The 25,734-nt window shown below is 30.0% G+C and overlaps 1 protein-coding gene and 2 non-coding genes across 3 annotated transcripts in view; 2 read left to right on the top strand and 1 right to left on the bottom strand.

The window, feature by feature from the left end:
- Positions 1-3,246: 3,246 nt before the first annotated feature.
- The window catches only part of Vg (transcription factor vestigial), a 31,791-nt gene continuing 9,303 nt past the window's right edge, over positions 3,247-25,734 (bottom strand). The window contains exons 2-6 of the mRNA XM_074248319.1: positions 14,627-14,849; positions 14,367-14,519; positions 10,732-10,852; positions 10,399-10,634; positions 3,247-3,836 (exon numbers count right to left, since the gene is read on the bottom strand). Coding sequence (XP_074104420.1) covers positions 3,790-3,836; positions 10,399-10,634; positions 10,732-10,852; positions 14,367-14,519; positions 14,627-14,849 — 780 coding nt within the window. The 3' untranslated portion in view covers positions 3,247-3,789. The remainder of the gene's footprint in view (positions 3,837-10,398; positions 10,635-10,731; positions 10,853-14,366; positions 14,520-14,626; positions 14,850-25,734) is intronic.
- On the top strand, positions 20,088-20,169 carry Trnas-uga (transfer RNA serine (anticodon UGA)). Its single transcript has one exon. It is a non-coding gene; the product is annotated as a tRNA-Ser (tRNA).
- Trnas-uga (transfer RNA serine (anticodon UGA)) lies at positions 20,313-20,394 on the top strand. The gene has a single exon. It is a non-coding gene; the product is annotated as a tRNA-Ser (tRNA).

The following is a 25,734-nucleotide window of genomic DNA, read 5'->3' as shown; positions in this document are numbered from 1 at the left end:
AAGCGGTTTAAGCGGTTTAATCGGTTTAATCGGTTTAATCGGTTGTCGGCGATTCTATTCTCGATGACGTAGTAAAGTTGCCGCGGTCAACAAAGAACGAAAAAATGTCTAGGAATGTTGGCGGACATATTTCAAGAGTGTCACCTACTGTAAATATATATATATATATATATATATATATATATATATATATGTCCCTTTTATATTTTATCTATATCGGGATCTATCAGAGGACCACCGATTCTCCTTTTCCTTTGAACCACTTTTTTTTTATATTATTTTATTCTCAATTTTTTTTTTTTTTTTTTCAACAGAACTAATAAATATTATTTTAATTATTTAAATAAATAAATATTTAGCGCATGATACACCTGTCGTTGGTGTATCATTGAATTTTCCATGGTCTTTTGTATAAATATATATTGAACTGTTGAATGGATAGGATAACCCTCAGCTCATAGCTTAATACTGCTCAAAACAACGAGTGTCTTTTGAAGGGCACAAACAGGGTGTCTATATATGTTAAATGTTCTAGTTAATAAGAAACACGTGCAACACGATTCATCTATAGTTCCCTTATTTTCAATTCAACTGGACTAAAAAAGTCCCCTTCCTCCTTCCCGATTTCCCATTTAAAATTCAATTCAACGGAATAAAATGTACGTGACGATGGTTGTGGTTGTAATTAAAAATATTAAAACTGCTGTGAGGTTGCTTGAGTATAAAACTAAGAGGACATATTGAATAATAATAAATAAATAATGAAGAAAAGAGATGAAAGCTCTTTAGCTGCTCGTATTTATTTTTTTTTTTTTTTTTATATTTTTTATTGCCTGGTCTAAATCACGGTAGAAAGACGTAAAATGTAAAATGCGTTTATATTCTATTAACTTTTACCTCTATATAGAATATAGAAGTAGGATCAGTAAGTGCTGCAGTAGCAGTAGCAACATCCACTTGGGTAAGCACCCGTGGAATGTCTTCATTAAAATACCCGAGCTCATCATTTATGAAGAGCAAAAACGAGCAGAGTGATGCTAACGCTTAAGAAGAGTACCACCGTCCTACTTATTTATTTTATTATTTATAATTATATACCTTGATAACTTGATAACAATTAATAATAATAATTCCCAATAAAGCGGCAGACATGTCTAATGTCTACTGGGCAATATTCAATATCATTAAACCCCTGAAATGTATTCGAGGTCGAGGCGAGGGATGTTTACACCCCCATGGTATTTAATTATCAAAACCTCTACGCTCAATGTCTATTCAATCGAGTGGTATTTCGCCATCCCAATATTTTTATTACAGTACCAAAATACATCAGGTGTTGTAATAATAATAATAATAATAATAATAATAATAATAATAATAATTATTATTATTATTATTATTATTATTATTATTATTATTATTATTATTATTATTATTATTATTATTATTATTATTATTATTATTATTATTATTATTATTATTATTATTATTATTATTATTATTATTATTATTATTATTATTATTATTATTATTATTATTATTATTATTATTATTATTATTATTATTATTATAAAAAAATCATAGAGACAAATATTTATTTCCTCTCATATGTAAATGAATAATTCTCTGCACGTGGGCCTCACGTGGTTTCCTGCACCGGGTTTTTCCTTCTCTCAAATACCAACATACCATTACACATATGCTTCACTATTTTATAGTACAAATGTGTCACAAATTTAATGCATCAATGAATTATGTTGTCTGAAAAAATATCCGCAAAAAAGTGTTGAAATTAAAGTTTATTAAAAAAATTTATAAAAAGACCGGAAATTCGCGGGTGCAAAAAATTACCAGCCAAAAATACAAACTGTTATTTATATTATTTATTAATTGTTGGTTGTAATAATTACATAATAATTCACAAAATTCACACATAAATCTTGTTGTCTCTATTCTTAATCCTTTTAATTTATAAGCTTAATTTTATTCTCTTATATATAAATAATATAAATCTGTAATCTTTCAGCAAGACCAACAAGACCACTATTTTTCCCTGCCAACAGCTTCTCGAGGACGACCACAATTTATTAGAAGCCCCTGAGAATTTACCAACTACCGTTTGTTTTATTTTTTTACCTCTAATTTATATTGCTAATTATTGCTATCAATTTTTCAACGATCGATCCCTTTTTAACAATTAATATCATTATAAAAATAAAATAAATACGTACCTTACTTTCATGAATGAATTTTAATTTCAATCGTAATAAAAAAAACTTATTCACTAGTTAAATATTGTTTGATTAAACAATAATATTTAACTAAAAATAAATTATTTTTAATCTCGTTATCTCAGATTATATTTGTACACGTGTCATAGATATATATATATATATATATATATATATATATATATATATATATATATATATATATATATATATATATAAATAAATACCAATATGACTCATTATCATTAATAATCAAATAATTAAATAAAAAGGAGTTTTTTTTAAAAGCGGAGAAAGAATTGTTATATAATATAAATATAAAAGATAAAATTTAATTCAAGTATTATTATTATTTTTTTTTTTTTTTTTATTGATATTTACCATCGAGGAAAATAAAATGAGGCTGAATATTTTGTTTAATGTAAGTTCCTTGAGGATGGATTCCCACGTGGAAAAAGGTCTACTCATCAAATAAAATAAACTAAAATAAAATTTAATATGATGGCTCTCACGTCAGGCGGCTGCATTATATTTTGTAAAAATTGAATTAACAACAAAATAAGGAGGTGGATAAGACAATTAACACATTGAATATATCGATAAAACATTTAAGAAAAAGAAAAAGAAAAAGATTATGAATTGATTCATTTAGACAAGTTGACATGTGACAACTTGTGATATGTCATCGATAAAATAAATTATTCATTAAACTTCCGCATCAAGTGTTACAGTTAATTACTTGTTTTTGTCTCATTAGTGTGTGAGAATTCGAATGCATACATGTGTATAGAGTTAATAACTAAAATAAAACCAGATGTTTGAGGATAGATATATAAAAAATTATTATATTTAAACTTTCGACGAAACAAAGCAAGATTTGAGTCAAAGAATTGTGCGTAGTATTGTTGCGTCACACCCAGGACAATTAAAACTAAGTAAATATAATATGTATTACACTAAAAAAAAAAAAAAATAAAAACTGAATTATTATTTTCAACTGCTTTTATTAATTTATTTTATAAATTAAATAATTATCAGATCTGATATTTATGAAGGTGATTATGGTGAATGGTAATTACAATAATTTTACAAATAAAATTTAAAAAATTTAAAACGGAAAAATGATTACACAGGAATAGAGTACAGATGGCAAAATAAAATAATTTCAGCGTTGGAAATTTACAAATAATTTTAATAATTGATTGATCAGTGACTACTTTAATTAACTAAATATTTTTAATTAAGCTGTGTAATTTGTTTCATCAGCAGTCATTTAAGATAAATAGTGCACGCAGTACTAGTATTTATAATTAATAGTCTTATTTAGAGAATAACTAAACGTTCCTTATAGTAATTAGGCAACACTATGTACACTTGACAATAAAACTTTTTTCTTAAATTATTTTAAAATTTTAAAATCACTTTTCTGGTGTACAGTTCTCAAACTTTTTGCGATTTATAAATAAAATATATAAAAAAATTTATCTTCTTGTCATTAATTAATAATATTTTTCTAACGGCGTCCTTTTCGGGATGACTCTCTAGTCTCTATCTTTTTCTAGAACCAGTAAAGATCTTTGGAATCTTGAGCTTGTGGATCAAGACCTGGACAAATAAATATCATTCATTAATTACAACAACAATAAATATATATTTATAATAAAACAATTGGAAAAAAGGAATATTTTATATGTATTTTATACAGATTTATACCGAGTATTTGTTGATGGCACCACCCGCTGTGAAACACCAGATATTAAGTATAAGAGACTGAAGAAATAAAATGGACATTTCAATTCTTGGATTTAAAAAAAAAAAAAAAAAAAAAAAAAAAAAAAAAAATTATATTTTATTTATGAGATGAAAATAGAACAATTAACTAAAGAAATAAAGATAAACACATTAGTATATGAATATTAGATATTTTGTATGACGTATACACAATGTATCTTTTTATAATTAGAGATGGACACGTGTTGACTCGTGTCTCGAACTACACGCTCGAAAATACCTGTTCTATTTAACAGTAGGAGCAGGCAAAGAAAAAAAATATTTTATTATTATTATTATTATTATTATTATTATTATTATTATCATTATTATTATCTACCTAGAGTTTAAGATTTATCAATGGGAATTAATTTAAGGATGAGTGAGTTCATAAAATGATTGTTTGCACGTGGCAAACGCGTGTTTTTTACAAAAGTAACCTTTAATACTTGCTGCTGTTTCTATATAATAATTTCGTCGGTACTTTTGCTGATATACTACTGATAGTACTTTTATATATATACTTCAAAGTCAAATATATATATATATATATATATATATATATAATATAGAAATAACAGTCAAAAACGATTTTATCTTGGAGTGTGTGAGTGATAAAAAAAGAATCTCGGTGAGTGTTATTTGATAGAAATTCACTCGATTGGAAAATTGATGATAGATAGATAAAAGTAGATAGGGGAGAAACAACTCTTGTATTTTATTTTTTTATCATCCACTTGACTTATTTTTTATATTTATTTACAATCATTATAAACTTAAATTCTCATCAATAATTATTTTTATTTTAAATAATATAAGTAGAAATGATTTATTGGGGAATGATATTATTAATTTCTCTCCCTGGTGTATATTTGAGTATATATATATATATATATATATATATATATATATATATATATATATATATATATATATATATATATATATATAATATGTATGGGGTTGACTCCGTGACTTAGCAAATAGTAGCAATATTGTCGTTGTCATCCGACTACTCCCCTACTAAATACTAAATACTATTACCAACCCTTAAACTCTGATGATTATGATGACAATAATGATATAAAAATGAAAATAACAGTTTGAAGAAAACATTATCGAGAAATGGTCTATGTCTATCTACATACATAAACATTTACATCACAATTTGACAAATATCATTTATATAATCCGTCAAATATTTGTCTCGATTATATTATCTTAGGTATTACTATATAAATTTGTTTTTCCAACTTGTGTAAAGTAACTATTCACACGAGGATTTAACACGTGACAAAATTATGATCATTGAATCAACATCATTATTAATTGTAGTAATAACTTTTCTATTATATTTATTAATGATACATCAAAGCCGTTGAGATAAATATATTTATTATATTTATAATACAGAGCATTATTGAAATCCTTATAATTATTATATAAATAAAATGTAAAACCCTGTTGCTCTAGTTTATAGGTTTTAATTTTTCAAGGGTCGTGTATATCCCTGAAATACACAGCCATTGAAGGAAGAAATAAAAAGCATTGTGATGATGACCCTTATCGACGATGTAGAACCCAGGAAGAAAGGAAGGGTCAAAGAATCTCCGAGCTTGGACAGGAATCCAATAAAGCAATGACAATGACTTTAATAGCTTCACCACCCCTTATTTATCACTATACAAGTTTATTGTCTAAAATAACCATTATATTATGTTATATAAAAATGACAATAATTATAAGTAGATGTGCATTGATAGTGATAATTATGATTATAGGGAATAATAAGAGTGTGTATAAGGTATAACTTTGAAAGATCGATTTAGCAAAGCCCGTTTGCGACCACTCCCTCCACTGAAGTTGCTGACCAATCCTCGAAAAGCTGGGCATCCCCGATCCCCGGATCTACGCTTTTATATCACCATCCTCTTCTCTCTTCTCTCTTCTCTCTTCTCACATACTCACATATTCACGTACTTGCTCACAGACTCACCAACACCCCAACCCAGTTATTTACAGGCTCACTAACCCTTGCTAACATTTCCACCCGTCTATACATGTGCTCAGTTGCTCACACACACACACACACACACACACACACACTCTCTCTCTCTCTCTCTCTCTCTCTCTCTCTCTCTCTCTCTCTCTCTCTCTCTCTCTCTCTCTCTCTCTCTCTCTCTCTCTCTCTCTCTCTCTCTCTCTCTCTCTCTCTCTCTCTCTCTCTCTCTCTCTCTCTCTCTCTCTCTCTCTCTCTCTCTCTCTCTCTCTCTCTCTCTCAGTTATATAATATAGATTTCTTTCTCCAACTCATTGACGCCGTTCTATCCTGATCTTTTTTCTATCATCACACTTACGTGTAAGTTCACCTTCATATATATTGTTAACTCAAAGAGGAATCGCGTGACGTAAGACACGACGCCATTTTTAAGGCGCGTGCCAGGACGGTACGAAACGCCCGATAATGTCTGAACTTTTTATTTATTTATTTTCACTTGATTATCACTTTGATTCTGTTCCTTTAGTTATCAAAAAATAATTGGTATATTTGGTCGTTTGATTTCGATACATTGCACACCTCAGATGCAAAAACATTTCGTCTGCTTTGATTTAGCAATACATTTTTTATTTATTTATTTTTTTTTTAATGTTTCCTCTGTTTTTTATTATAATTGTACGATAGTCTGTTTGTCTGCCCAATTACGATTAATCGTCGTACTTAAATATAAAGTTCTCTGCTAATTTATATGAGTGGTATACAACTAGTTAATTTACGCAATTATATAATTACTTAAGAGTAGCAAGAGCGAGAAAGAGAGAGCATACAGTGAACAGTAAATCGTATAAATATATATATATATATATATATATATATATATATATATATATATATATATATATATATATATACATATATATATATATATACTTATACGATTATAATAATTTGATACCTAAATTGGCGGTTGTGATATTGCTAATGACAGCTAAGCATTTAAACGTTAATTACTTTACTACATGTAAAGGTTTATAAGCTCAGTGAAATTGATGATGATGATGATGATAATAATAATAATATTAAAAATATTTAATGAATTTATTTATCAATTATTCAGGTAAAGATTTATATTGGTGAATATTTGTAATGGTGATAGATCAGTAGAAGTATCCGAAGAATAATTGTGTTATTTTCTTGTAGTTTGTATGCTATATATATGTAAGAAATAAATTGTGAAACGAATATTAATGGGAGAGCAGCGTCTGCACCAGGTGGCAATTGATCGAGAGATTTCTCGAGAGTAAGACACGACGTAATGACTATTACCAGGAATGACAGAGTAGTTGGATCCATACTATATGGCAATAGCGCACGCCAGTTTAAATAGTGAACGTAGTTTACATTCCTATAAGCAAATTCTTTAGAACCCGTTTGGTCAGTCTTGTATTCCGTATATTGCCGTATATATATATATATATATATATATATATATATATATATATATATATATATATATATATATATATATATATTTATTCTATCTTAAATAAATATATTGATTTATATAGACATATTTACACATAACACTAATTTCACTGTAATATCAATTTATCTTCATAGGTACACTGATAAAAAAATTAACTTGATTTAAGAAATAATTTTTTTATCAATATGTACAACTAAGGTATAATATTTTTCAGTGGCTACTAATGTCCTTATATATTTTCCAATGTCGATTTGTCAGCAATTAAAAAACCGAATTTATAAAAATGAAATAATATTTTTTGTAAAAGCATAAATAAGTCGGCAATTATATCAATTAGCCAACGCAAGATAAAAATAAAGTTCTTAAAAAAAAATGGTTATTATTTTTAATCTTAATCTGACGTGACAATAAAACTAAAACCCAAGTAAAAGTAACGCAATCGACATATATGACCGTACAGAAGCAAAGTAATATAATGTGCAACAAGGGAACAACCAGATAGGCGTGGTTTGTTCTCGGATGAAGGCGTGTCTTTGCTCGTCCAGAGTTAACCAAGTAAGAGTAATAAATGACAGCTGCTACTGGTACTACTACTGCATCACCAGAAATACTCTTTCACTCTTTTACTCTTTCACTCTGTTAAAAAAACAATGATAAAATAACCGGAGCAACAACAAGAACCCTTCCTCCTCCTCCTCCTTCTCCTCCTAAATCTCTTATCCCTCAGAAACATCAAAATCTTTAGAGATAATAAAACAACTCGGTAGCTTTACACCGCCACCCCCTACACTCTTCTTTATTCCTTTTATTTCTTATCCCTACGATTCTTTTCTTGTCTTGTCTTGTCTTGCTTTTATTTTTATTATTGGATACTTTTTTGTAGCATTGGCCCACCTCATAAAGTAGTTCTGGTTCTGTCTGACAAACAGGTACTGTATCCCCTTTGTTTAGAGCCGGCTCTTTGCACCCTCGATTCTCTGTCAACTCGAGTTTTACTACTTATGTACGAAATAACATTTATCTTTTATACTTATACGCTCAAACTCAATGCTGTACCACTTGTTTGTTTAGTACAACACCTATGTATGCTTTGATTTTCAAAATTTAAATTAAAAATTTTTAATAAATTAGTCAAAAAAAATAATATCAGTGAATTGTTGTTATATAATTGGAGATCAAGTGATCCTTGATAATATCAAGGAGTTATTTGTGCTGTTGAACAATGATGGCGGGATATGAGACGCCTTTTTGCGGACGTGTCTCGAGCACCTTATTCCAGCTAAATGTTTTACGATGACCACACATTTATAAAGGACCTTACATTGTCTACTCCTTTAGATACTACTACTACTACCACTACTACTGAATCTACTCCCTTGGTCTTTTTGTCGCGCGATCATTTTCGGTTGAGAAATAAGAGACTGATGTTGTTGAGAGTCTTTTAGAAGGAGATACTTGTTCCCCAACGTTGATACATCAGTTTAGACTAGTACTATATACAGTGATAAAAATAATAATAATAATATATAATGTATATTATTTTTTTTGTTTTAGAAAAAAAATTTTTCTTTCTTATTCCCTGGGAAGCAGATAAAGACAAAGAGAAAGATAAATGTATAGCAAAAGAAATTTAATAGAGAGAGATGAGTGTGGCTATCGGTCGCGGCCTCCATTAAGCTCTTATTAATTGCGGGGATCTGAAGGACCGCCTGTCTTTCTTGTTCTCCTCTACCTGTGCGTCAAGCCACACCGCGCCATTCTCCCATCATCCTCCGAAACAATCTTTATGCCGTTTTATAACGACACATATTTTTTTTTTTATCTTTACTTTTATTTTGCAATTGAAAATTCAGTGTGTAAGCCAAATTTTATATTAAATTGATAATTTTATATAAAAAATTAAAAAAAAAAATAATTAATTCTTTAAAAATGTATTTAAAAATGATGATTATGATTATTATTGTTATTATTTGATATGGTATTTCAGTTAGTGGCTGTTTTTATATGTTAGGTGATGTCTGATGTCTTTTATTATTAGAATTCAGAATGTGTCCTTTATTTTTGATTGTGATTGTGATCAATAGCCATGCGGCCTAGCCGGCTTTCTTAATATCTCAATGCAGCGATCTTTAAGAGAGGACAAGATATATGTTATATTATAATGGTTATTTTTTTAAATTTATTTATTATTTGGTGGTCACTGATTGTTGCCGGGCAATCGAGGATCAAGGATCAAGAATTGACGATTGACGATCGAGCATGTCATATAATGATGGGAGAGTTTTAGTGAGTGGGATAAAAAGGGTGAAAAGGGACAGCAGGATCCACTCTAAAAGAATTAACTGGGGCCAACACAACCCCACGCACTTATATATTATTTCATTTTGTATTTTTTTGTTTGTTCTCTCTCTCTCTCTCTCTCTCTCTCTCTCTCTCTCTCTCTCTCTCTCTTTCAAAACCACTTAAAAATAACAAACAACATTATAACAGCGATATGTTATTATTATTGGTGGTTGATAAAAATAAAGAAATACTTTTTCAACAACAATTGTTAATAATTATATAGTTATCTTTATTTTTTTATAAATAAATTTTTTTCATAGCAATGTTTTACAATTAACAATTTTACAAATAAAATAATTTGATATACCGATTAATTAATTAAATTAATTAAATTAATTAATTAATTAATGAGACTCTTTAAATTTTAATACACATATAAGACATGGGGTTGGTCGGTTGCTGTTGGCATTAACCCCGATTAATTGAAATAAGAAATAATAATTAACCATTACTATATGTATATAACTGTACAGAATATAAAAAAGATAAGTTATTGAACTAATAAAAGGGCTTTAAATTATTAAGGACCAATTGACGATAATTTTTCTATAATTAGGTCCAATACTCACCAGATAGGGGTGCATAGGGGCCGTGATAGGGGGGTGCTGAGGATGCGTCTACGAGGGATTGCGAAGGCGTCGCAGACGTCCAGTCTTTATACGAAGCTGCTGCTGCTGCGTGGGCATGATGGGCCGCCGTGTGATGGTGCGATGTGTGGTGCCCTAAACTTCTTGCACCCCCGAGTAACAATCCGCCGTAGCTCGCTGCTGCCGCCATATTGTGGTGGTGATACTCGTGGACGGCCCTTTTTATTTTATTCCATTATTCCATTATTCCATTATTCCATTATTAAATTAAAATATATTTATAATATTACATTCTATTAAATAAAAAATAAGTACCTGTGATGATACTGAGGATAATGAGGGTGCCAAGGATCTGTTGGGTATTCATAGACGTCACCGGGATGCTGACTATTCCAGAAGGATGGCGGGAAATTCCTCGTCGACATTGGAATATTTTCTGCAAGTAATAGTTATAATTTTTAAATCAGTGTTATATATATTATAGAATAAACCACGGGATTAATAAATAAAGAGAAAGAATTTAGTTAAGTTGATAAAAATAAAATAAAGGCACGCGAATGGTTGTTTTACAAGACGGTCACTTTAGAATATAAGCCAGAAGCTTGTCGTTGTTCCTCTCAGAGTTCTCTCCCGTTTCCCGTCACACGGATTTTAGGATTCCTATCTTGGCTTATTTCACACGGGGCCATTCCTCTTCCGGCGATATCATCGAACCTGTTCCCTAACTCATTATTATCGTGAACCTCCGTTTATTTGTCCTTTTTATTTGGTTGTTCACTCATTGAGCTTTTTCGTTAACATCTAACCCTACTAATTTATTTATCATTATTGTCATTATAAAAAATTTTATTTTTTTATGTCCATTACGAGCATTACACCAACGAAAGTTAACCCAAAGAGGACAATAACTAGATATAGCTAAGGTATATTTTAATTGTAAGCGTGGCCGAGAGAGGGAGAATTCGAGGCGAGTCTGTCTGTAAGAAGATATAACCACCCGCAACAACACGTACTGGTAACAAGTCGTATGGTACACAACGGATAGGATGAGATAGACAGAATAAGAAAGAAGAACGAAGAACCCAGGTCCGCATTGTTTCCCACGGATGGAATCCAGGCACTGGGGAGAGACAGAGACCAAAAGAGAGTCACGGGGTTTGGCTGCTGTTGCTCTTGCTGTTGATGCTGCTGTTACTGCTCCTGCTCCTGCTACACAGAGATACTTTGAAATATGCTTCTCAAACGCGCCGCTTAGGATTTTGCAGATTGGCTTATTATTCTCTTATACCTCTCTAATACTTGACTATATTCCCTTACAAACTATTAGTATTGATCCTTTCTCTTATTTTCTCTATCACTTATTTATTCATTCAAACATTTTAATACTTTCATCAATAATATTATATTTACTTTCAATTAATAAGATAATTAAAATAAAAATATTATTTATTTTTTGACAGGCAATAATGCTTTTGGTAAGCGATATCTCTTCTCTTGTACAAAGTACTTAACCGCAAAAGACGGAGCTTTATTTATTAACGCAATTAAAGAAACAGAGTGTCGGTTTTATCCAGTCGGCATTATTCTTGTGTCTTGTGAGTGCATGTGCAGCGGCATATCTTAACTGCATGCGTCTCAATGGGTCTCTTGATGCCGAAGAGCAATACTAAATAACCAACAGTTATGCAAACAGCCTCTTCTATAGATATTATTATTATTTTATTAAAAACTCCAATCTCCAATGATATTGATATAAAATCAATAACTAGTGTTAATAATATATTATCCTCAGTGATAAATATGTAAGTTGGTTAGATACATGTTTGTTGGCGTCACTCCAAAAATTGTTCCCCATTATAAAGATGTCGCGAGTGCTGTTGATCCGTAGATGTTATTCATTTACTCACACTTGACAACACTTTCACGTCGTCTTTTGCCATATTCGCAATAACGGTAATTAATAACGCAAAACGTGTACATACGTATATATTTGGTTTTTTTTAAGTTAAAAAATTATTAATACCAACAATAAGTCTTAAACATCCCCTATTTATTTTTTTATTTGTTAAGTTAAAGAGGCAAGAGGTCTTGGAAGATAGAGAAACTGAAAATTGATGTCCTGACACGACTCGATGGCTTGTTACTCCGATTTAGAGCGTTGTAACGTATGTCACCCGGTGTCTTTGATCCCAAGCCCTGGTTGTTGTACATATTCTGTATATGTCGTCAAGTAATTGCAGATCCAATAAAACTGTAAGACACTCGCAGTGTCTTTTAATCTTGATCTTTATTCAAAAGTGTTGTTATGAAATTTTATCAGGAGTAAAAGACTGCTACCAGTTTTTATATTTTATTATATATGATGATGATGGCGATAGTATTAATCAAAATTCATCAACGTTCAGCCCCTCTCATTTTGTTACATATTACATACACATGTTCATCAGTACCGCACATATTAGTGAGGCGTTAAATAAATGTGAGGCTACGACGCGTAACGACTACGCGCTCAATTTATTGGACTTGCTGTTATTACTGTTTGTAATGGAAGTTAACCGTACACCCATTATTATCACTATACACGTGCTTTTAAAATAAAATAAAAAAAAAACCTTTTTTTATAAATTAGTTTCCCTTAAACATTTAATAGCCAAATCATTTATTGTGTGTCATATAAAATAGGTGTCTGATTACATCAAAGAGTTTGTAAATTCAGAGTATGCTGAAATTTAACTAACAATTATCATTTAAACAATAAGACTAATAACAATTAATTAATTAACGTCATTAAAACGTCAGCACATGTTTAATTATAGTGTAGTATTCCTCGAGAAGCCAAGATAGAAGATAGAACATAAGAACGCAATAATATAAACTATGAGTTTGAGATGAAAGGGTAAATAATTCTAAAATGTACACATATATATATATATATTTATAACTCTTGACACAACGAAAATTCCTCTCGGTCTTTCAAGTTAAAAGTCAACCGTGGATTTCTTCAATGCTTTTGTCAATTGTTGCAAATATTAGAGTTATTTTTTTTATTGATATTCATGTGAATGATTTTATTGTTCAGTAGTAAAATTTGAATATTAATATTAATATTGTGAAGAATTTAAAAATGGTAGGTAGATAGTAAGTATATAAAGTATATATATATATATATATATATATATATATATATATATATATATATATATATATATATTCGTTCATTAGACTCTTGGCATTCCACAGGCTAAAATCGTTCCTTAGTATTCATGCCTCCTCATTCTACTCATCTACGTCACTTTTGTGGCTTGCAAGTAGAAACGAGAAGCTCTTAATTTACCGCTAGTGCGTGTACGGAAAAAGAACACGGAAAAATAAAATTAAAAAAGGTATGAGAAAAAATAAATTAAGAGAATAACGTAGAACATTGTATAGCGAAAAGAAAAGAATGGCGTTGAAAAAAATAAGAACAAGACGCCCGTAAGTTGACTGTTGAGCTTGAAAATAAGGGATGGAGGAGCATTAAAAAAATAAAAAAAAGAGAAAATAGCAGGAGTAAGGATAAAATGAATAAACGTTTAACCAGAATAATAAAAGCTAGGCACGTAACAATTAGGTCGGTGTTGTCTTGAATTCTAACCAGGATAGTGAACCGATGATCCTGAATTGCGGCCGGATAAATGTGGCCTTTAGCGACTCGGATATAGCCGCAATGCTGATCGTTTGCCAACCCTCCTTTTTTATTTTATTTTATTTTAAAACAGTATCTCATTGTCTTCTTTGGTTTACCACCAACTTATTTACCTTTTAGTTTTTTCTATTCCGCTATTGGTGACGTGAAGAGAATTTAAACCTTACCGCTTTGTCACGACAAACCGAACAATTGATAGTAGGATATATTATAATGTACGAGGCTTGTTAGTATGTAGTATCTTGTTTAAATAATACCAACAAACCTTTTACTTTGTCGTGGGCCAGAGCACGCTGAAAGTGTTCTTCAACTTCAGAAGCCGCGTCTCCACGGTAATGGGTAAACACCACGCAATTTGCGTTTACATACTGCGCTCTGCTTTCTCCGTCATCCGAGTCATCAGCTGTCGTTCCGGCTCCTGAATATTTTAATATAATATTCCAAGTATTAGTCTTATAAATCACAATATTACTCTAATTTAATTTTAGATTGTTAAATTAATCATGACAGCTAAGATTACGTTACCATCCGCAGATCGATCGTCATCTAGAGTTCGAGAAGGATGGGAGGCGCCTAATGACTGCTGTCTTGATTGAGGTGTAGGTCGAGGCGACGCTGGACTTGGTGCTGATCCTACTGATCCTGTACTATTTGGCTGACCTTGAGGTATACTACCACTTGCTACTGCTGCTGCTGCACAAAGCTCTAATCCTGCTGCTGTTTCTAATGATCTTTGATGAACATTTATCTGCAACAACAACAACAACAATAATAGTAGTATTAATTAAAATTATTGGTATGATTGTATTACGATAAAACTATTTTTAACTCTCGAGTTTAATTGAATGTTGAAGAATGCCTAGACGGAGAATCACCTCACCGGCGCTATCGTCTATTGTACCATTGGAATTATATTAGAGAAGGAACTGCGAGGAGGGTGAACTGAATAAACCAATAGGAAATTACTCGAAATATATATATATATATATATATATATATATATATATATATATATATTATATATCGCTCATCTTTGGTTTGTCGGCATCAAAGATTTTGTAACCTCAGAGATATTATAAACAAATATAATATAACTTTTATCTCGATGATTTATAGGATTTTACTGAATGATGTTTGTTTATTAGTTGTTATTTAAAACAAACAGTTTTGAGTAAAACAACCGCGAACCGATGAGTCCTCTTCCATCCTCTGGATTATAGAACTTTAACGGGCGTGAGTCGGTCTCTTCGCGGTCCTTCAAAGCATTCCAAAACGTGAACAAGCTTGCTACCTAACCATTCTTATTTCTTTACTTAAATTCTCCCCCTCTTAAACTACTTTCACTCCTCCCTTTTTTAACCCCTCGATCTCACTACTACATCCCTATATATTATATACATCTCTTTGTTGTACTTATTACTATTATTATAAAATTATTTTTAATTTATTTCAATGTAAAAAAGAAGTAATAAATAAATAAATAGTAATAACTGTATATCAAGGACGCGAGAGATTGATTGATTCTCGATCATTGAATTTCACATCAATTCAATTCAATTCAAGTCAAGACTATTAAAGAATTAACTTTTAAGTAATTAATACCGTTGAAAATAATAAATAAATAATCATGAGTTGGAAGAAAATAAAAAAAGTAAAAGGTGAAGAAGTTGGTAACAAGCTACTATGAGGTATCGTGCAATTTGTTTGCCGGACACGACCATTCGTCGACACGATTCTCCTATCTTCGCAAAAGATGAGAGAAATTCGACTCATCGAGTTTCGTTGTTTTATTTATTTTTTTCTGTATCTCTTTAGTATTTTACTGCAGAAATTCAAAGTTTAATAAATCTGTCGATAAAGATTTTTTTTTTTTTTTTCTGACAATGACAGTATCATTATAATTATTATTAATAACGGAAATGATATAAATCGGTTAAAATAATTAAAATGTGTACGGTGGAATTGATGTAATAATAATCGAAAAAAATAAGCAAGGTGATTATTTATTCGGTAGAAGTAAATAAGATCCCAAAGGTAAGCGATGAGTGTAAAATAATAAAAAGTAAATGACAAGAGCAGGAGCAGGAGCAGGAGCAGGAGTTGAAAGAGGCGATGGCATCAATTAGCTCTCGGCTGTTACGCTAATGTCTATCGAATGACGATCGCCAGTGGATAAAAGTTGTCGCGCGGCTCTTTGATAAATTCCCTGAAATATTCATCGTATACATGTTCTCTCGCACGGGTTTTAAGACTAAAGCATGCATACATTTTTCTTCACCGTAACCGAGAGTATAATGAGATACTTTTTTCACTCAATCCCGTCATCCGATCAAATAATATGTTGCTAATACAGATATTCACTAAACCGCTCAATTTTTCTCTTATCGTTGATCATTTTATGTTTTAGCGCTGAGTCAATGTCCCACCAGTTAACTTATTATTATTATCATTATAATATTGAAAAATTTATTATTAATTAATACTGTTAATGGGATAGATAAATAAATATGTGTATAACGATAAATAAATGGTCATTTTAGTGTCTGTTATCAGCGCTAATACGATATAGATATGTTTAGTGATCAAGTTAACTACCTACCGCAGAGAGTTGTCTCGGCAGCTAAACGATTATACCGTAGTAGTATAATATACTCTGAATTGTTTCCCACAACTTTTTTTTTTTTTTTTTTTTTTTTATAGAAACAAGAAAGAGAGGAAAAAAGGCTTTAATATAAGTTTAAAATAAAATAAGATAAACTTTCAATTGTGTGTTATTTAAAGAGATATATAGAAACAGTTGTGTAGCTGCTGCATCTGGAATATAGAATGAAAGAAACGTCCTAGTTAGGTAGCAAGGACGTATGTAAATTTTTAAAATATATAAACTGGTCGTAAACTACAATACCAACACATTGACGACTTCTTAAATTTACACACATATTATATATTATATACACAATATCCAAGACGCCGTCATTAAAAGATCACGATAACGACCACACACCGTTTTGTCATCAATGTTTATGTCATTTTTTTATCCTTTGGTTTTTCGATTCAAAGAATAAACATTAATTCCCGAGATTTTCATCCAAAAAATTTTAAACTATAGTTTTTAAGAGAAAACTAATTCAAGGAATTTTTTAAACAATAAATTAATCCCATTAATGAATAATTGGAGAGAGAAAAAAAAAACTCGAGCGGATATTGCAAGGTTCTGAATAGAAATAAAATAAATTATTTAACGAGCAGCAATTGGTAGGTATTACATTGAACGTAATATGAACTATTAACTATTAGACGATGTTTTCTAATAAAAATCAAGTTTCTCAACATACAGCATATTTATTATTGAATTGAATAAGCCTCAATGATCTGCTCTTGATCAATTCGATGGACGCTAGAAATCATGTATAATGTTTATAGGCCGGTTGTAGTATTTTTTTCTCACCTGTGTTTCACTAACCTTTTTTTTTTTTTTTTTTTTTTTTTTTATTATTCATTTATTTTTATTATAATGGTTTAAACATGCTACCGCATCTTATTGGCCCCGTTGTTATCGAGGACGAATTGAAAGGCCGGCGCGTTTGATGCCGATGCAAGGACATCCTCGTACTCGTGCTACAAAGGAGATTAATTCCCGAAGGATTCCCGGATTTTAATAAAAATTCTCACCTACAATTCTATGCGTAATTATTTTATATGTATTATTAAAAAAAAATTAATAACATCATGGCTTTACAAATTGGAGCCTTCAATAAAATAGATTATAAAAATAAATAAAGATCATATACGTGATTGTTGTTGATAATTAAATAAAACGGTGAGACTTAACCTGAGAAAAGCACAGGCAATCATATGATGAGAGTATTCTCACCACGTTTTTTGTCTCGCGAGAAGCTAAGACGGATATCGCGGATCTTCAAAGAGCCGCAAACATCGTTAATATAAATTACCCATGCCATAGTCTACACACTACTTACTTTTTATTTTATTTTATTTCATTCATTTTTCTTATAACCCAACATATACACACCGATTTTTTTTTTTTTTTCCTTTCAATTCAGTTAATTCCACCGATGTTCGGTGTATTATATATACTTATATACTTTGGGTTTTAGTCGCGTTGTCGATGATACCGATCATTCCAAATAAAAAATAATATTTTCAATGATTGTTTTTAATAAAATCGATGTATGAAGAAATTACGCCTGAAGAACAAAACTCTAATTTCATCAAATTTAGTGTTATCTCAATTAGGAAAGCAAATACATTTTTTCTTTTATGTAACTTGAGATTAAATTAATCATATTAATCATTATATCAAGTGCAAATATGTGACGTTACGGTGACAGTTATATTTACCGTCTGTTAAAAAAATATAATATTAACTTTTATAAATTTCCATCGCACAGAGCAGAGATTATTTTTTCGCCTTATTTTATTTTATAATTTATAATAAATTGTTATATTGTAATTTTAAAAAGAAATTAATATTCATGCTGACAGAATTTAAATTTAAAAAAACAAAAAAAAAAAAAAACCTTAAATTTTAATTAAATTATATAGTGATATTGGATTACTTAATATACACGACACTTGTCGATTCGATATATATGTATAAATGAAAGAAAAAGGTTTATTTATACATGTATAAAACTAAAAATTAAATTTACAAAAAAAAAGCAAAGGGATATCTCGTCACCTGTCAGTTGACAAACGTCCGTCACTTCCAACAGTTGCACCTTGTGATTTTTTTTTTCGCATCACTAAAGTCAGTCAGCTCACCAGAGTTTATTTAGGTGGAATAAAATGAAAATAAAATTTGAAAAAATTCAATTCAACTCTTAGGTAATTGGTAAAATACTTTGCCCTTTTTATCCTTATATAATGTATAAAAGATACAGAGTAACATCAGTCACATCCATTATTTAAATGATTATTTATGGGATGAGAGACATAAATAATTTGATCAGGGGCAACATTCGAATATGGTATCAATGACAAATATAAAGATACTGCATACATATACGATAACTATAATTTATTTATAAGATTTTATTTTATTTATTTATTGCATATTTGTCTATTAATGGTGTATAGGCAATAAATAAATATCTATACGCGAAAACCGATGACTTGAAAAGTCAAGTTCGGTATTTCGATTCGTCACTGTCAGACAATGCGATGTCACGGAAGGTGAGGTAACAACGCATTGTGTAGATGAGACTCAAGATTGTCCGGGTGAAAAATGATCCGCGAAATGGGGGAGGCATTCCAACAAGTCTCAACACCACTCAACAAACGAGAATGCTAAATAAAATAGAAAAGATTAAGCCTAAAAATGTTTCCTAATCTTTTTTTTCTATTGCTAATATTGCTATACTGGAAAAAACAAGTGACGAGACGCCCGTCGAAATATTAAGTCCCGTTCTCATTAAAGTAACTACTGCCTTAAATTCCAAATTCAATGTTAGAACACAAGATTATTTAATAATTATAAAGCTAAAGTAAAAGTCATAAACATTTAATTTACATTGTAAGACAATGTGCAAGCTGCGTGTCACTAACGAGCTCATCACGGTTGTCTTCTTTGAGTATGAGTACGTTTAAGGATGTCGCTCAATAATTGCTAAATATTATTGTCGATTTAAATATAACGATACATGTGTCTGATGACTAAATTGTTAATTACGACAAAGGTAATAAAAAATAACGCTCGTTAACGATCGTTAATGACCAATTAATTATTTCAACAACAATTATAGCCACAAGTTTAACGTTGAGGTGATTACTGTTATCACTCCACTATCTGTATTCTTGTGAGTTAATCATGTATTTATAAATATATATACAAGAAATAAACCAACTGCAGTTCAAGTACTGAGTATGCTGAGTAATTGCCTTTATCATTATTAAATGTTTCAGTCTATCCAGAGTTAATTATATGAATTTATATTTCCCATTTAAAACATAACCTGTTATTTCAGCTGTGGTGTCCGAGCGGTTAAGGAGATGGACTTGAAATCCATTGGGTTTTACCCGCACAGGTTCGAATCCTGTCCGCAGCGAATTGTTTTTTTTTTTTTTCTTTTTTTAATTAATGAGTTCAAATTATTGTTGATAGCATTTATATCACCTGAGTAAGCATTATAATTTAACGCAGATAGTATACTTGGTCTATATAGGTGCTGTAAAAATTTATTTTCCGTGAGCTGCGGTGTCCGAGCGGTTAAGGAGATGGACTTGAAATCCATTGGGTTTTACCCGCACAGGTTCGAATCCTGTCCGCAGCGGATTTTTTTTTTTTTTTTTGTGTGTGTGTGTTAATTCCTCATCAGCCAGAGGTGTATTTGTACTGAATAATTGAGATTATTGATTATAAGCATTGTGTAAATGTAAATATTTAAAAAAAAATTTTTTTATGATGTTAGATAAAAATATAACGGTAAAAGCTCAAGCTCTTGTAAAAAGTTAACAGCAATGTATAAGTTAGTTGAACACGAGAAGGCGGAGAATAAAAAAGAATCCGCCCAACCCGGTTGTCTAGACAATGTAATTGAAGTAACAAAGAGTCTGCAATTACACTAATATAACTCTTGTTTTACTCGTATGTATATACCGGAAAAGAATGGCCGCAACTTCTCAAGGGTCATTTTGATTAAATTACGAGTGTAGTAGTCGTAAAACTGTCACTTTATATTTTACCTTCGCATACACGATATAATATATAAATATAAATATAAGTACATCATCGCCGGAAGTAATGCAATTCGATTCACAATTATTTATATATTAATTTTATTTTTCCTTCAACAAATTAGTGATTCATTATTAAATATCTCATGGCCAACGTGTTAAAATATAAATATAAAAATAATATTTTATAAAAAAAGAATCGTAAAGATGTCAGTATGCGGATGTATTAGAGCAATTTTTTTTTAATCCTTAAAGAATAGCGTATTGTTGTTGATTATTCATTTAAATAAGTTTTAAATAGTTGTGTGAGTTTCCTTTTACGTCCCGATTTGCTCCGATAATCAAATAAGCCTACCATTCTCCGTAACTATTACTTTATTGTCTACATTGTTCTTTAATGATATAATTAAAAATGTTAATCAATGAAATTTATTGTACTAATGTCTATATAAGAAGATTTGTTAACTCACTGGGACTTTTTATTACTGCAATAACTGTTTTAATTTTGCTCGAAATAAGTTTTCACAAAAGTAATCAAATCATAAAATTGTAATTGTTGAGATGAATGTTGTCATTGTGATTGTTAATAGAATAAATTAAAAAATGAAATAGAGGGTTAATCGAAGAAAGTGGATGACAATGAAGGAAAAAAAAGGGGTCGGTGAAAGTATATAGTTTAAAGGGGGTAAAGTTTAATCTTGCGAAGAGGCTTTTCATCGCGTGAATATCGAGAGAATTTGTCGCTCGGTTGGAGGCGACCCGAGCGAAAATAGATCAAAAGAATTTTCCATCATCTCTTGTTTTCTATACACACGGAAAACTCTTACTCTCAACTCTCTTTGGATGCCTTGTAATGCGTACTCAGAGATCCTTTCCTCTCTCTCGCTCTCTATACTCTAATAATTTATTATCTTTCGCCAACTTCAGACACACAACCTTGTTTTGTTGATAATATATATATATATATATATATATATATATATATATATATATATATATATATATATATATATATATATATATAAAGAACGTCAAGAACAGGAACAAGTTCAGCTTGGTATTTATATATATTAAGTATAATAATGAGTTGAACGATGTTATCAAGTTACGAAATTAGTAGTGCTTTGTTTAAAAATTATCTTCTATTATATTTTCTTAAACATCTTTTATACTTGTTGAAAACTCATTAATAAACTTACTTTCTTAAACAACTTGTCGGACTTGCTTAATAACTTTTCTATACTCACATTTATAATATACCTTTTCATTTTTATATCCCCAAGGAAATTTGTTATTTATAAATTTATTAATTCACCTCCTTCGCTGAGCATCCATTTGGAGCTTTAATAGTTTGCTTTTTTTATATATTTCTTGTTAAAATTTAGCATTAAAAAAAGGGCTTGCAAGATTTTTTTTTTCAGTAACTGAATAATTAAATGCATGATATGAGTGATAGTAAGTGCGAATAAAGGAAACGTCATCTCATTAACTAACATCGAAAAGAAAAAAAAAAAAAAAAAAAACTTAAAAGTCATATGGAGCAAAAATATAAAAAAAAAAGGCAAAACAAAGTGTTAAGTTATTATTCAAAGTGTCTAACCATGACGTTTGGGTAATTTAATTTAAAAGTTTCGCATCTGTTTTTCATTGTAGAATTACACCGAAAACATATTATCAGTAGGAATACATCATCATAATCAGCAGTAGCATCAGCATCAAAAGTATCCTCACGACTATACTTAAACACAGTCATTTATATACCAAAAATCACACATCACACCAATATAACCTTACAATATATATATATATATATATATATGTATATATAAAAGAACGCGAGCCATTGCGTATCCTCCATTGGAATAAGTTGAGAGATTCAAAGCCCGTCGGGAATGTCTCCTCATTAATAAAAGTGATTCCATGCGCGTCTTTGTCGCCTATATATTGCTCCGTTACTCGTTCAAATCTGCACAGATGCGTCGTTCGCCATCGGGGATACGCATATACGCATTTTGTTCCTTGTTTCACGGTATTGAGACTACTCATCCTAACTGAACGAAATAATAACTAAAATAACAAAACCATAAAGATAAAGAGTAAAAAAAACAGGAAGAGCATTGTTGCTCTCTACTCATCGTGATACCAAAACTTTCTAAGAATTTAAAACACGAGCATACTTTAATCAATTTAGCTTGCCGACTATACACTATCTCGAACTTTTATTTTTAATAATATTTGAATTTTTCTTCCTGTAGAATTTTTCTACCATTTTATTGGTAACACCTTAATTATGTCTCTGGGTTTTGGAAACTACTAAACATAGTTGGTAAGATAGAGCATACGAGCGTTCATATGGAACTGAAGGGGTTGGTTAGTGAACTTGGCTGGGAATAAATAGAGAAAGAGGCTCTACATTAGCTCTAATCTAAGCAAACTAAACTAATACTTTTGATAAGTAAGTTAAGTATGAATTAATAATAGTTTGGCTGTAGGAGTAATTAGAGTCTGAAAATTAACCGACTAATTTGTGTCGAGGTGAGGGTCTTATTTAATTATAACCACCAGCACCTTGGATCTAATTAACTAACTAACTAACTCTCTTTGAATCAAAGTTAATAATATTATATCGAAACAATCGCTAATTAATAAGCTCGACAATAAATTTATTTATTTTTATCGAAAACTTATATGTGCCAACAAGAATTAAAAATTGTTGAGGTTGTTTTTTAGAGATATATTACCTGTTAATGGGCAGTTAACTTAAAGATTGTAAATGATAATAAATAAAAATGAAATTTTAATGATTAATTGTGAGGTTGAGATTTTATTTTGTTGAAATTACCACCACGTGGAACTTGACCTTGGGATATATGTTTAAGATTGGAGAAAGAACCGACTGAGAGATTGTTAGATAAGGAAATAATAAATGATTCTTGACCAAGTGACCGAGGTAAGGGCAAATATGTGTATATATATATATATATAAGTATAAATAAATAAAAAAAAAAAAAAAAAAAAAAAAAAAAAAAAGGCAAGTGAAATGGTATACAAAGCAAGTTACCTAAAGCGGCGTCTGAATATATCCTACGAGTATGGAAATTAAATGCGAAATGTCAATATTAATAACGTAAACTTTTGTTTTTATTAAAACTTTGTTAACGCACTAATTTATTTTAATCCCGTATTTATAATTATAAAACGAATTTTTTAAATGAGGGTAATTTTTAAAAGTTTAATTTACAAAATAAAAGGCGCAAGAATACGTCATTTGATAAGCTTGAGAATAAGTTGAGTAGAAAAAAACAAGTGTACAACATGCAATGATTTGTTAATTTAATCATTGTGCGTGATATATATTTTGTTTGGATTAATTTATTCAGGGCCGTTTATTTTTTTCGCAATAATATTAAGTATAGGAGGATCGAGTTAATCTCATGTATATTAATTCAACATATACATTTGAATATAACGATACAATTGAGGATATAAAAAATTTTATGTGTCGCGTGGCACATTTTATGTACATAAAATATGTATATAAAATATACATATATATATATATATATATATATATATATATATATATATATATATATATATATAATGTGTATTTAACGGTCCACAGAGCCGATAAATCATCAACTTTCCGCGGGATAACGATTTGAAGAATTCAAAACGGGCGCGAAGTGATTAAATGAGTAGTTGTCATCAGTGACGCTAACATATTACATGCACTGTAGACAAACTTAATGATTTATATTACTGAACGATCTTATGTCCGTTAACTTGCAAATTATCACCATGACAAGTCTCTAAGACTACATTTTATTTAATAGTCAACACTATTAATACTTATTTAAAGAATATCATCAATAATAACCTGTCTTTAATTTCTTCAAGTACTATCATTTTTTAATCTTATTTTGATAATATCTTTATTAATTCTTGTTACAAGAATCTTTAATAACAAAAATTTTAAGTTTATATATATATATATATATATATATCGAACTTTTCTATTAAATCATTAAATAATTCTAGCAATCTTCAATTACTACGCAAGTGTCATCGTAAATAACAGTGTCCGAGATTTATGCAGCTGCAATTATCTTCTGCTGTTTAAACATATCGCTATCTCACACATGCCACAAGATGTCCGTTATTGTCAACCTTTTACTTTTTTATCTTTTTAAATCAAGTATGCAAGTGACCATACGTTTAATTACTTGCAGAAATAACTAAAATAATCATCATCTATTTAATAATAAAATATTATTTGATCATGAATGAATAGAATAGCGTAAAAATGTTGTGTATTTTAAATTCATTCATTGAATATTTAATAACTTTAACCCGATGAGAAGTTCCTCATCGGAGTTAATAGATTTCTAGACATCTAGAGCTGAATAAATTTGGCTTAAAGCCAGACAGTACGGTTTATTATAGTTTTGTTATGACAGTAAAACGTTTCGGTAAATTAATGCCGAAACAAATGTATCTTGTGACCCACGGCAACTGCGATGTACTCTTAATTGAATTGGTAAACATCGTAAGTTAACCAGTAAGTAGTCGCGTCGACGTAAATCACACAACGTAGTCTTGTAAACGCTGACGGTCTCTCAAAAGAAAATAAGAAAACTAAACTCAACGTAAAACAGCTCTAAATAAAAAACGACGCTACAAATTAAAATATCGGGTGTTAAGATCTCAGCCTGGTCTGTCCATTTTTTTATTTATGTATTTTTTTAGTTATATATGTATATAAATAAAATTTGATAATATACTAGCGGATACACACAGAACACAGATTGTCTGGCTGGTAGCTGGTGTGTTGAAAAATTTGATTTTATTTATACAGTAGAGTATCATAATGGTCTCAGGATGAGAATACTGACTACTTTAAGGAGAGTATGTTATTCTCACAAAAGCACTCTCAA

Source organism: Cotesia typhae, unplaced genomic scaffold (genome assembly GCF_013202065.1).
Source record: "Cotesia typhae breed Kobodo isofemale line unplaced genomic scaffold, CoteBio_Ctyphae contig_11, whole genome shotgun sequence".
Taxonomy (NCBI): domain Eukaryota; kingdom Metazoa; phylum Arthropoda; class Insecta; order Hymenoptera; family Braconidae; genus Cotesia; species Cotesia typhae.
This window is presented reverse-complemented; position numbering and strand designations above follow the sequence as displayed.